The following is a 14,577-nucleotide window of genomic DNA, read 5'->3' as shown; positions in this document are numbered from 1 at the left end:
GCTAGGGAAGAAAAGAGCCTTCTTCACAGCAGGCCAGGTCAGGAGATAGGGGCTATGAGGAGACAGACAGCGTGAATGCTGGCGGGGTCAGACAAGGGCTCATAAGGGCTAGTGGGGGAGGATAGACTGGGGCAGGAGCTGAATGGGAGTGGAGGCATAGGGCCACAGGGGGAAGGGAGGTGCAGGGCCACATGGTGATGGGGGAGGGGGTGCAGAGCTACATAGGGTGTCTGAGTGGGGGCATAGAGACACATGGGGATGAGGCAGGGGTGCAGGGCCACATGGAGATGTAGATGTCTGAGTGCAGGTGGGGGGACACATGTGGACAGGGGGTGCAAGGACACATGGGGATGTGGGGAGTGGGTGTTTTAAGTGGTGGTGGAGGGACACATGTGCCTGACTGAATGGAGGAGGCTAGGGGTCAGCCAGGATCTGTATGGGGGAAGCTCCCTAACAGTCCCTCTCCCCGCCCACTCCCCAAAAACCCTTGTTCCATACTTTTCCCACCCATACCCAACAACCTTCCAAGTTCACACCCAGGCTCCTTCCCAGCAATTATTTCCCTTTCACTCAGATCCTCCATTACCCCTGACTCCCCCCAGCCTTTGCACTGCCTCTGGGATGCGTGGGAAATATGGTTCTGTATTGTAGTTTAAACAAATTATTACTCAGAGTTCTGTATTAATATGCATAGTAAGTAATCTGTTTGTCAAAAAACATTTTCTGAATCTTTTTTTGTCTGTTACACACATACTTGCTGACAGGTATTTAGAAATAAATGACCAAAAATAATTGAAACTGGTGTGATTATATTGGGTTATTTTGACAAATAAAATATGCAGAATTTTGCAGAATTTGAAAATATTGTGTGCAGAATTTTTCATTTTTTGGCACAGAATCCCCCCCAGGAGTACTTATAGCAGCCTCCCCAGGATTGCCTATAGGCTTTGCCACAGCAAAGCACTATGGCCACTCTCCTTTGGACCCCCATCCCACCCATGAACCAATTGCCAACATACCCCTCTGACAGAGGCTGTGAGGGGGACAGTACAGTGTTGTGTACGCCATCCCTTGTTGCTCTTGCATTGGAGGAATTCTCCACAAGGCCATTGTGTCTCTTATACGTTACTAGAACATCACGAAGACGCTGAACTAGGAAGCCCTTACTGAAAACTGTGTCCCCAAAATGGAATTATAGTCAGTCATGTGACTTGTCACAAAAACAGACATTCATCCCTGAACCAGAAATGCCCCATTCCTCAACATCAAATTTCAGTTCTACTTGTTGAATAATCCACCCATCGCCGCATGGAACATTTTCTAACCCTCTGTTAATTTACAGGAAGGCTACATGAGAGTTACAATGCATTTAAAGGGTTGTGGGCCTTTCCCATAGGAAATTGCAAAAATTAATTATTCAAGACAATGTTATAGTTTCTAAAAACAATTATGTTAGCCTGACACTGTGATTAAATTCCAGATTTTTGTTATATCATTACTATTGGGTTATTTTTGTCCGAAGGTTGTACTTGACTAATTTTGAAAAAAATAATGGGTCAGAAATCATTAATACAAATTCACTTCTGGATAAAGGAGATAATCTTACACAGATCAAAAAAACAAAAGGAGTGTTCAAAATCCAATATGTGTTACCCTTATTTTATCATTCTCGCTTGATGCGGAACCTGAATCGAAGGACAGCTTCATTATGTCAGGCACTGCCTCAGGTAGAAGAACTGGCGTCATCTTAGTGGCAGATAAGTCTTCAAGATTTCGTGTAACAGCATATGTCTTAGACCTGCAGAATAAACATGAAGGGGAATGTTGTATCGATAAGCACTTCTGAGGAAAAGATCTGAATTATATCTTGTGGCATGTACTTAGCAACAAACATCCTACCTTGCAAATTACTTCACAGATATTTACAGAAGTCATCCTGCTAGTGAGATTGTCAAGCCCTATAAAGGCTGCAGAGAAATGTAGACCAACATTTTCAAAGTTGGGTGCAAGCATTGAAAGCAGTGGGCTCTGTGCATGTAAGCACATTGGAAAACGGGGCCACTTAGTCTGGTGTCTAGCTATGGATTTAATTGCTTAGCTTTTGGCTCCCAAGTTTGGAAATTACGGCCTTCTTTTTAATTTTCAAAATCGTACATAGCCTAGAAAAGACTAGCACGTGGGATGCTTGTTTCTAAACTGTTACTTCATCCTCTCCTTTTTATAATTAAAAATAATAAACACCAGGGAAAGTACGCCATGAAATGTAAATTCTTGTGTGACATTTATTAAAAATGCCATTGAAGAGAGGCGCCGAGAGTCACCTGAACAAGACATCCGCAACTTGCTGCAACTGCATTATCACTAGAATCATTGCTTTTCCCAGACCAGGAATGTTCAGAACTTTATTTACATAATAATATTCAGTGCCGAGGTTCCTAAGCTGTTGTTTATGGACTGCTGGTGGTCCAAGAGCACTCAGATCTGGTACTAGTAACATGGGATGAGATTCTGTATTGCACCCCTTAGAAGCTCAGAATGAGAAGGGGGATGAGGTGGCTTTAAGCCACCTTTGTGCCTTCCCAATCTTGGGCTGCTCCATGGCCTGGAGAATCCTCCCCCAGCCAGATGTGGGGCTTTTAAGATCCCTTTACTCCTCTCCAGCCCTTTTACCTGGTGTAAGGGGGCCCACACAGAGATGAGGATCTTACCTCTGGTGCTTGCTCTTTATTTCTAGCTATTTAATAGCATTAAAATACAACCAAAAATACCTTATGTACTCTCCTAATGTTTCTTTTTCATGTCACCAATTGCCGTAGCTACCACAGGGTTGTTATGGGATTGTGAATGAGAGGAGGTGGCCTGCCTGACCGCGAATGGGGAGATGGCCTATGAGATGATTTCTATTATAATGAGGTCCACACTGTGTGAAAGTCTGAGAGCTCTCAATCTTCCCCATTTGAAAGGTGAATTTGTATTCATTTGATGGTGCTCTCTTCCTCTTGAAGACTCTTGCCATGCTGCGTGCACTGTAAAGCACACAATTGCACTTCATGTGGAACACCTCAATAAAACACAGGTCACCCAGGGGGGCTTTGTTTGCTTTTCCTGCTCTCCCATTTTAGATAAGGACATGACATCAACGCTCCACGCTGAGCGTGAGTAGAACCTTGAAGAATGGAATCTGAAGTGAAATATTCTTCCTAACAAGCTGAGTGGATAAAAGAAAATACAAATCAACATGCATTTCAGATGGCTCATCTGGATAAGGGAGACAAAGGAAAAAGCAAATGGCTTTTATTTTAGTCCCATTCAATAATTTAAATGACCACTGAACAGCAGCCTGGGTCTCCAGGCACAAAGCTCTCCTATTCCTTTTTTTTTTTAAGTATTATTTTTTTATGCCAATAGTCTACTCCTGCCACCTAATGAAAGCGGAGGATCAATTCCTCCCTGTTGTGCTCAGAGAGCTGACAATGCAGCTGCATCAGAGGTGACACATGTCAATGTCTGCAGAATCACACAGCACAGTAAAAATAGGCTGTAAGAACCAGCTCTGGCTCTTTAACAAGAAAAAAACAGTTACAAAGAGGGCCTACAGCTATGATATGAAAGAATCTGTTCTCTGTGATCCCACACAAGGGAGAAAATAAAAGGGAGATTTTCCAATATATGTATTAGTGTATTTCTTGGATAACAGAAGAAGCTGTTCATTTATCCGTGATATAATATCAGCCAAATTCAATGTGTGTGTGTATGTGCGTGTGTGTGTGGGGGGGAGGATTCTGTTGAACTGGGCCCCTTTATGTCAGCAGCGAGTGTTGTCCTAAGTACTAGCACAGAAAAAAGAAAATAAGAGCTATATAGGAATATGTTTCATTATTTAAAAAAAGTCTTTATTCATTTTAAAACACTACCTATAAGAACTACATAAATGATACACAAGTAACAACCCTAGGGCCAAATTCTGATCTCATTTGCACCAGTGAAAAGCCAAAGTACCTCCGTTGAAATCCACAGAATTACTCTTGATTAATACCAGGAAAAATGAATTCAGAATCTGGCACAAGAATGTTAAAAAAATAAAGTTTTGAACTGGTATGGAACTTCCCTCCCACACATGCACACCACATCTCCTTAGTAATGTCCTGTACGACACACTGGCCCACTTGTGTACTCCTTCCTAGGAGAGTGAAATTATCCCATGTCACATAAAATTGTGCAATTCTGTAATTAATCTTATTTATAAGAGGGTCCTGTGAAGCAATTTCTGCCAGGCCAACCTACAATTTTTTAAAAACTGGGACACAGCACTATGCAAGTGAATGTATATATTTCAATAGCTTGTCATTATGAATATGAGATACATTTTCAAAGCGTGCATTCTCTGGCATCTCTCCATACCTATACTTTAAGCACAAGGCTCTGATTTTCCCCAAAGCTTATTTACATTTCTTCTGTAAATGTGATAGGAAAAAATATGTTTTTAAGTGGCCATCTGCTGGCAAGCTGAATATAATACCAATAAATATGCAAAACCCAATAACTGTGTGGAAAAGGTTTTAAAAATACCTAGGGTATGTATTGTTTCTCAAATTCAGTTTAACTTTGATTGGATTGGATTGAAACAAACGCTTTGTATTGTTCATGTAGTATTATTAATGGGTAATTGTGATATGTGTTGAAAAGGGAGTCTGAGTCCTAAATTTGCTGTCTTGTCTTGGGGCTTCAGTGTCTTTATCATCAACACTTTAAATCAATTCTTCAAAAGTCAGTGATTTCTCATCTGGGTTTTTATTTGCTGCTGGAGTCTCATGCATCTCACCATTCTCACAGAAATGGTGTACCAGCCTAGATAATATTGAACCAGATTTTACTCACAGTTACATGCCCATGGAAGTCTGGTTACTCTCAAAGCATGAGTGCCAGGAGACAGTCATGCTAGCTTCCCCATGCAGCCAACTATCTTCTCACTATCTGTAATGTCACTGTAAGCTTTCAGTGCAGGTTGGTTGGAGTAGGTGACTTTTTAAGGTCTCTTTCAGCCCTGTGTTTCTATGGTGCCTAGGTAGCTCACTGACTGTGAAGTCCATAAAGACTGAGTCAAAGTGCCATATTGTAAAATATAGTTTCATTATGAAGGCTGCTCACAAATGGCTCTAAATAGCAAACACCTCCAACTTCTCAGCTTCCCCTTAAGAACCATTCCCTATGGTTTCTTTAACAGAGAATGCAAAGGTAAATAGTGTCAGAAAATTTCCAAAATATTGAATCCAATCGATTTCTTATAACTTGACAGGAAGCACTGAACTATTCAAAATATCATGCAAAACAAATCCATATTAAATTAAGGTTTCCTGCTAATTCTCCATATATTGATTTAATATTTTTCCTTTTACATTTAAGATTTTACTTGTCCCAGAAGTACATTGGTGACATGGTTCAATCTTTTGTTCTCTGATCATTCCCCTTATGTGCACATTGTTTCATTCTGAGTGCATATGCCATTACTCACTTGTTTTGTAGCATAGTTTTGAAATTCTTTTATAAGCATAAGAAAAATTGATGGTGATAAAACTTTGCTCATCTTTGCAAGAGTCTATAATGTATGTGTCTGATTAGACATTATCTAATTATTTCTATCTAAGATGATTTCAGGTGACATATAATTTACTGTGCTTTGATACTCAGAGGTGAGCAAGGGGAAGTGGTTTGAATAGGAAGGTGTGGCTCCTGAGTTCTAATCCCACAGTTCTAATGCTGGCTCACTCTCTGACCTGGAACAAGTCATTTAACATTTCTGTGTCTAAGTTTCCTTTTATGACAGACAAGGAAAATAACTATCTAGTGTTGCAGGAGTGTTGTACATTAGTTAAAGTTTGTATAACAATTTGAAGCTCCAGGTAAATGCTCAGCATTATTATTAATATTCATTATTATTATTTATTTCCTTAATATTCCCTTTAACCTGTCCCACACTGGCACCCACTCAGAGTGTTTGGCATAAATATCCCTTTCTAGCTGATCTCAGGAATGGACATGTGGTCCATGCAAGAGACTGAACAAACAACTTTGGGCCATGACCCCTTTGAAGCTCTTGCACAGATAACTGATGCTCTGTCAACCGTGGAAGAACTCGCCCCTTTGTTTAGGTATCTGGAATGCTTCCTGAGCATGTTCACTGGAACCCCCAAAGTCATTGTGGAGAACCTGGTTATGATCACTCTTGTTGGAGTGAAGGATTCACGCTTGGAGGAGGGTGTAATACAGAATGTCTAATAAGACAGTTTGCGACCATAATAGGGAGAGGGGACTTTTAAGGGAGAATAATGATCAGCCTCCATGACTGTGAAACTGAAGAGGCCTGCAGAGCTTCCAGGAGCCAGCAGCCATGAATGCTAACTTCAGGTGGGCCAAACACTGAATTTTTTCATTGCTACTATATTCCTAGAACAGAAACTTGTTAACATTTCTGGGCACTGTAGATTTCTGTTGTTGCTGGCACTTCTCCTTTGTGATGAATTTTCAGCCTGGCTTTCTGTGTCTTTTGTATGTGACCATTTTCCTAAGCTTTGGTCTGCTGCTTTGATTCCTTGGACACTCTCTTTTTTCCCCTCCCTGCCTCTCTTTGTGCTTGTATTTCTATCTGTTTTTGGTTCGTTGCATCTGGCTGCAATAGTTTTCCAGAGTGTTTTGCAGTTGCATGAATGGTAGTAAATCAAGTAGACCAATCAGGCAAGAAGATCAAATGCCCACCGCAGGAAAACCAGATAAAAACACAAGAAATGCTGAATTCTGTACAATTTTAAAACATTGAATGTGTGTATGTGGGTGTGATTAGCAATGTATTACAATTATAATCAATGGTGTTCATTCTACTTAAACCTAACCTTATGCTTTCAAATGCAAACTTTTTAATACATATATATTGTGTAGTTATTTGAGAGAAAAAATGATGAAATGAATGTTATAAACAATTTGGGCCTAAAAGTGGTTTAAAAGAGAAAAGCAAGTGAAGACCACTGGAGAGAAGTGGCATTTATATAAGCATAATTTTTGATTCAAGGCATTTACTCTATAATAAGTAAGTTATGCCATACAGTGCCAGTCACCAAATTATTTGCATGGGGTGATTCCTAAAAAGGAAATGCATTTTATTTTCAAAAGATTCCTTTCTGCATTACTACATAGGAAGATAATATAATATCACCAAAAGAATCATAATATGACTGATACAACCTGATATGAGAAAGTTCAGAAAACCGAGTCATAAAATGGATGCAGCTTACCTTAGAGTAATAACATCAGTTTCCTGGCTGCATGGTGGGATTTCCAATTTGAAATTCTTATCCTTAATATTCAGAGTAGCTGCAACGTTCATAGGGATATTTATATTCGCTTTAGCATGTGCCTCCAATCCAGCTTGGAACAGGTGTGTATTAGTTCCCATTACAAAGATCATGTCCTTGACCATGCTGAAAAATTAGAACAACATGGTGAAGTTGCATGCATACAGTAAACAGCTGACAGATACTTACAACTGCCCTGTGCATTTGGAAATATGATCATTTTATTTTGTACTAAATGTTTACCTTAGGGTCAGCTTGGATCGCACTTTAATATTGGCATTAAGTAAGTCAGCCAGTCTGAAATCGGAACTTGGAGCTGGTGAAATCTGTGCTTGAACTATTGTAAAGAAAGAAAAGAATATGAAACTGTGTAAAAAGTACCTTGCAGTCCTGCATACCACTTGATTTTCAATTTGCCTTACCACTTCCTGCAACATTTGTGAAAGAAGCATGATACAAGCTTGTCTCCATTGGGAATCCAATACACATAGGCACGATGCGACGGACTTCCGCAGACAACAAAGCTTTTGACCACTGGGTCCCTACACCACTTTGAAGATGATTTATGAATTTCTTTATTGAGGGAATTTTTTCTTCTGGTCCATACAATGCCTGCAATATAGATTTGCCCTGTTTAAATAAGTAGAACTTGAATATCATAGTCCATGTCACAAATTATGCTCCAGGAGAAAATCTGCCAGCAGTGATAATAATTACTGTTGATCAAAGTTTGAACTTATTGTACATGATCAAATCCTTACAGCAAAACATCTCATGAGTGTAAAGTTAAAAAAAAAGGAAAGAGAGAAAAAAAAGAAACAGTATTTTACGCCTTTTGATCATGTGTCTGATGGTACTATCAAAGAGCTACCTGTAATAGAGTTTGGATGGAATCCTTATCAAGTGCACCAAAGAGGATTTCTTGTCCAAACATCTTCATGTAGCCTGATGCAAAAGGTTTATCACTGGGCTGTGCCTTCCAGTCAGAGAGCTGCGTGACAAGAAGAAGTTTGTTAGAATGTTCCTGGCATTGGTAGGATTAACCCCTTACTACATTTTTTTTCTGTGAACGCACCGTTTTCAGAACTTCCGTCACATCAAATGCACTGTCAGAATCACTGTCAGATAAGTGTCTTTTCGCTAACATCTCCTGCAGTCTTTCAGCTTTCAGTCCCACCTGCGTAAAGAAGTAAATCAGAAATGAAAAAAAGTGTGGGAGGGATAAAAAAACAGTGATATTAATCAGAGAAAAATTGTGGGAACGCCCATTTACCTCCAAAGGTTCAGCAATGTGTCCAACGAAATGGGCCCTGAATTTGGACAATGCTATTGATGGGAATATGCTGCCTACGTTATTCAGTGTCAATGAATGGGCTGCCATTCCAATCATAAGAGACTCTAAAGAGAAAGGAAAATATACAGTAAAACGCAAGCTCAGTTAGTTTTTAAAACCACAGAGTGCAGACTGTATCAATTTACTAATTGCATAATATGAGCAATACAGCATGACATGAGAGAGGCCAGAAATCCCAGTAATAAAACTGATGTCATAAAACTGTCATAAACAGAATATTCTGCATATTTGAACTACTAATGGACAAAATTACAACTCCCCTGCTCGTTGCATAGCAATTATGCTATTTTTTTCAATTGCTTCTGCTATATCGTTTACATCCGGTCAGATTCTGTAACATCAGCTTATGAGGTGCATTTACAAGACATCATTCAATGTAACTTGACAAAGGGGATCAAGAATTGAAACAAATTTGCCATCCTTTGCTAACAGTTCAGGGAAAGTGATATAGATGTCCTATAAGGACAGATGGTGAGGTGTCCCAAATTACTCTAAGGCAGTTAAATACATCTAGTAATAAATGTTGTAACTCCTTACATGAAGTGGCACTAATTGCTCAGTAATTGTTAACTGTCAAGTAAATACAAAGCAATGTAATTTATATGTATTTCCCATTCTCTAGGTTTATCATACACAATGGGGCAGATCCTAGGGCATGGTTAATCTGTACGGAACACGTCAGATGGCTCTGTGCTAAGGTGGTTTAAAACTCTCCTTTGCACTCCCTTGATCTTGGTGCAGCTCTGTCCAGTCTAGTCCCTGTGCTGTGTGAAAGTAGCCTCAAGGCTCTTCTAAAAAAAATTGGGCTTCAACAACAACAAGACCAAAACCATACGTGAGAACCAGGATAGCACAGGGGCATCCCTACTATATCTCCTTTCCTCCACTCTTCCCTTGTTACATCAGCAGCAGCTAGTGTGAGTGGCTGAAGAACTATGTTAGTTAGATCTCTGCCACTGGAGGATCACCCTAAGGTGATCAGATGTCCCGATTTTATAGGGACAGTCCTGATATTTGGGGCTTTTTCTTATATAGGCTTCTATTGCCCCCCACCCCCTGTCCCGATTTTTCACACTTGCTGTCTGGTCACCCTAGATCACCCTTACTTTGGAATTATACTCCACATGCTTGTTAAACTGGCTTTAAGACCAGACTACCCCAACAATGCAGCAGAAAGTTGAATAAACTTTACTGAGACCCCATATTGCTGCAATCCCATTACATAACACAGGAATCTAATGGAGAAAGGCCTGGAGGCAACAAACTAAGCCATCAGGAGATATAATTTCGTACGGTCTCCAATACAGCCAAGAGATGTCATTTTAGTGTGTAATGATCCCACATGGGATCACCCACTAAGGAGTAAATCTGAGGCTTTCAACACCAGAAACACAGGTCTCCACCAATTGAGATAGGTCCATTAGCTAGTAGCATTAGTACTCTATTATCCTTTATATGAACCAGCCACTGATGCGTGTTACAGTGCATATTGTCTACATTCTAGGCCATGAAATCTTGTCATTAACCCAAACATTGCACCTACTGACACTTAATAAGAATTGCTGCTTGTAAATGATTAGATGATTACACAAAATGTATTAACTTGAAGAGAGCATGGACATTTTCCATCAGCGTGTCAGTAACTCATACAGCTTGAGTATCAAATATTTTTAGCTTTCTGAGAAAATATTTACTAATGTTTACCAATGCAAAATCGTGTTGGCACAGTCATATGATGCACTGTAGTCATTATATCTGGAGAGATGTGGATACATATAAATGTATTTGACTAAATGGCATATCTCGAGGAAGACTGAGAGATTGATGGAAAAAAACAGTGCTGACAAAAAGCAATGTTTAAAAATGAAACCCTAAAATATTAATAAATGTGTTTTATTTAATTCTGTAATAATTTCTAGAGTATCTCCCTGAATGCATTTTAAAAGGTACAAAAGTTTATATAGCACGTATTACTGATTGTATTTCTTCAGGCGTTCTCTGTCTGCATCTCCAAGGTAGCAAGCATGTGTATCATATATTACTGTGGTCACTGTGGTATGTACTATACTTATTTTCATTGTAGAGCAGATTAAATGGCTATGTAAAATCCATGAAAAAAAGGCAGAGCAGTAACAAGATCTACCAAGGCGTTGCAATAAAATAATAAAATAAATAAATAATAATAATAATAATAATATTAATTATTAATAAATTATCAATAACAACAAAATACATCAACGTTTGTCACTGTAGGTTTAGAATGTTTCAGGGGCTTGTTTTTCATTGATTTTTTTACAAAAATAGCTTTAAATATCCTGATAAGTTACAAAAGTGATAAAAACATCCAAATACAGAGGGACTGTGTTTATAGATATAATTCCCCTAGTCTGCCAGCTAAATATGCCAAATTGTTGGGGCTGTCATGGTCATTTGTATCAGGGAACCATTTAAATAATCACCATTATCAAATAAAACTTGCATGAAAATAGCTAGAATTTGGTTGAGCAAGCATGTGTCTTCTTATCATGCTCTCTCTCTTTATACAGCTAACGGCCATACACTGCCTAGGACCTGCGCATGAAACTCCCATTGACAGGAGTGGGATATCAACAGGATCCCATGCATGGATTTACTGTATTGTATAGGAGAATTAAGGGTATGATGGTGCAAGCAAAAGCTATGAACGTAAATCTTAGTTATTTGTGGGAAAAGGAAATGTTTGTGTCTGAATATTTTCAAACTTGAATGTTTAAAGATGGGCACCTATTTTCAGAAGTGTTGAACATTCATAGCTGCATTTGAATTCAGGGGGAGTTGTGGAGGCTCAGCACTTTTAGAAATCAGACCACTTATATTCAGTTTTGGTCAGTTTTGGTGCCCAACTATGGTTTGAAAACTTGGCCTATGTCTGCATTGTTCCTAGCTCATCATGGAAGCTATATTGGGCTGGCTGTGTACAATGTAAAATGCACAGGGATATAAATCTCTTTAAAGGGAATATCCTTAGATATGACATTATATTCCTGACGATAGAAGAATTTTCAGGTGCAATGTGCAACTGACAAGCAGTTCAGGAATCTATGGGTAGAACTGGGCTTGTATGATTGGTTTGTATGATTCCCCTCCCACCCTTAACTTATGTGTATTTTATTTCAAAGCCTACAGGTGATTAATATCGATGGAGAAATTTGAGCCTTACCTCTAAACATACTAAAGCGGAAAACTTTGCTGAATCGATAGCCAGGTCTGTCAAGTTTGGGGCTGAGTATTCTGATAGCCATTCTGCAGGCAGAGGCCCTGAAAGATTCAGTGAATTGTACCATATTAAAATCTCCATTGCAGTTTTCAGGAAAGCAAGTTTCTCTTTTAGAGAAATAATATGTAGTGCCCTTACACGACTTGGAGATCCGGAGCTGTACTTCTGCCCAGAGCCCTCAGGGAAGTAAAGATGAAAGTTGCCACTTGCATGCTAGGTTCTTTTAGCATAGCATTAGCTAAAGTCACCAAGACAGGAAGACCTGGTTTGGTTTCAAGCAGAACAAAGGCAGCAATCATTCGGACTTGAGGATTAATCTTGTGGTTTAGGAACATCTCCAGGGTAATATCTTGTACCTGAAAATAGTAAATAGAATTTTGAGTTACTGTATGTTTGAACATTTGCAATTAACTATTCATCTTTTCCCACCCTTTACCACAATTGTAGTACAAGTCTTGTGTTAGAAACAAAATCCATGCTTAATTTTTTCCATTTAATTCTTGCAAGTAGTGTGGCAACAAAGTTCATAATTTTAAGTTCAGAAGGGACCATTATGACCATCTAGTCTGACCTCATCGGCCCAAAGGACCTCATCCAATGCATTTTGCATGAAACCCAGAACTTCTGTTTGAGCGATAGCAATTCTTTTAAAAAGCTAGTCAGTCTTGGCTTAAAGCCTTCAAGTGATGAAGAACCTGCCACCTACCTTGTAAGTTGTTCCAATGGTTAGTTACCCTGAACGTGCCTTTTTTTCTAGTCTGAATTTGTCTAGTTTCAACTTCCAGCCATTGGATCTCATTATAGCTTTATCTGCTAGACTGAGCAGCCCTCTACTATCAGAAATCTCTTCCCCACATAGATACTTGTAGATTCTCATCCAGCCACCTCAAGTTTACACAACAAATTTAACTGCACATTGTTATATGTGACAAATATCGTCTGAGCTGTACAATATTTAGTAGTGTAAGTATCCAGGTTGTGCAGTGTAAGTGCTTGATCCAAAGTACTTTAATGATCAAGCTCTAACTGACGTGATATTAATTCAATGATGTGGCTTAGCAAATGTTAAAATAAAGGTGACTACAAGGATGCAAATGTTTCCAAAATGTACACAACTATTTCAAATTAAGCAATGAAATGAAAGGCCACCTGGTAGGACTGATTAGTGCAAATTTGTGTGTAGTAAACCACAAACCTGGGATCACATTGTTTCTTATACAGTGGAACACCCAGTCATGGGCATTAAAATACTTCAGATTAGGGTTTTTCCAAAAAGTGCATAATAAATGTAATGAAATAACTGCCTGGGCCACATGAGGGGTGCTGGGCTCAGAGGGAATCACAGCCGCAATACCGCTTTGAAACACCAAAGCAGCTTTTTCTTTTCCTTTGAAGAAGAAACCATGGCTCAACCCCCATCTCCCTGCTTATATATCTCATGCAACCTAGCAGCTGTTTCCTTATTTTTTCTGTTAAAAACACATTCTGGAGCGGCTTACCTAGAGCCAAAAGATGGGATCAAGACAACATATACAAAAATAGGGTATAACAGAAATCCTGATAAAGCCTCAGTGGATGTTGTGAATTCAGCTGACGTAAAGATTAATTAAAACCGTATATATTTTTTTGTTTAGAACAAGAAAAGAAAAAGAAAAGAAAACAACAATATTCCACCCCGAGTGATTAAAAAAGAATCTTGAACATAAGTCAAACATGAAAACATAAGGTTTCTGGTTTAGAATAACACTGTTTTCAGGTGAGAGGAGCAGTAAAGCCTGATCTGTGGAGTAAGAGACTTTTTTGTGCTGCCTGATCATAATATAACTCAAAGACAAAAGTCACATTTAATAAATGTTCCGTTTATGGTTTAAACACACACAATGTCTATACATTCATAATTAGGATTCAAATCTGCAATATCTATGAGATATCAATATATATCTAAGATATGGCCCTGATTTATGATTAGATGTGACACTTAATCTATAGTTAATATAAATCTTTGGAAAACCTTGCTTTGTGGGTTCTCTCTCACACTAGTGTTGAAATAACACTAAACACATTTTGATCAGTAACTTATCTCTCATGTATCTTTGGAAAATAAGATTTTAAAATGGAAATGCTGACAACAACCCAACAACAGAATAATGAACGTATCCTTATACTAAGCTATTCCGTGCGTTCTGAAATACTGAAGATGAATGTGTCATAAGGAATTGGAGGTTCCCACTCATAAATAATGGAATTAATGTAAAGAAAACCACCAGAAGTATGTATAAAATGCCACCCCGGTCTTGCAACAAATAGAAACAACACGTTGAGCTTATAGCACATGCTAAAGAGGGATTCTTTGTTTCCTTACCTTTCGTGGGTCTCTCTTGGCCAGGTTTCTCAGGGCCATCACTGCATTATTTTGAACCCAGACTGGGAGATCAGAAGCACCAGGTGCATATCCTGGCATAAATTTCATGATGCGCTTTAGGATGGTTGGATGTCCTACATTCCCAAAGGTCTTCAGGGCCAGGACCATTTCTTCCTCCTTGGCCCTGCTGGATGCTTCAGCTGCAAAATCATATAGTGGCTGAAAAAACAAAAAGGGTTTAAATTGCAATTCGGTTCTG

General features: G+C 39.0%; 1 protein-coding gene across 1 annotated transcript in view; it reads right to left on the bottom strand.

The window, feature by feature from the left end:
* The window catches only part of LOC117882105 (vitellogenin-1-like), a 47,797-nt gene that overhangs the window by 20,609 nt on the left and 12,611 nt on the right, over positions 1 to 14,577 (bottom strand). Inside the window, exons 11-20 of the mRNA XM_034780087.1 lie at positions 14,319 to 14,537; positions 12,095 to 12,312; positions 11,900 to 11,997; positions 8,620 to 8,744; positions 8,422 to 8,523; positions 8,218 to 8,337; positions 7,769 to 7,958; positions 7,590 to 7,683; positions 7,287 to 7,472; positions 1,654 to 1,798 (exon numbers count right to left, since the gene is read on the bottom strand). Of these exons, the coding sequence (XP_034635978.1) occupies positions 1,654 to 1,798; positions 7,287 to 7,472; positions 7,590 to 7,683; positions 7,769 to 7,958; positions 8,218 to 8,337; positions 8,422 to 8,523; positions 8,620 to 8,744; positions 11,900 to 11,997; positions 12,095 to 12,312; positions 14,319 to 14,537 (1,497 nt within the window). The remainder of the gene's footprint in view (positions 1 to 1,653; positions 1,799 to 7,286; positions 7,473 to 7,589; positions 7,684 to 7,768; positions 7,959 to 8,217; positions 8,338 to 8,421; positions 8,524 to 8,619; positions 8,745 to 11,899; positions 11,998 to 12,094; positions 12,313 to 14,318; positions 14,538 to 14,577) is intronic.

Source organism: Trachemys scripta, chromosome 8, assembly GCF_013100865.1.
Source record: "Trachemys scripta elegans isolate TJP31775 chromosome 8, CAS_Tse_1.0, whole genome shotgun sequence".
NCBI classification, from domain to species: domain Eukaryota; kingdom Metazoa; phylum Chordata; order Testudines; family Emydidae; genus Trachemys; species Trachemys scripta.
The sequence above is the reverse complement of the archived record's forward strand: the minus strand, read 5'-3'. Positions and strand labels throughout refer to the sequence as shown.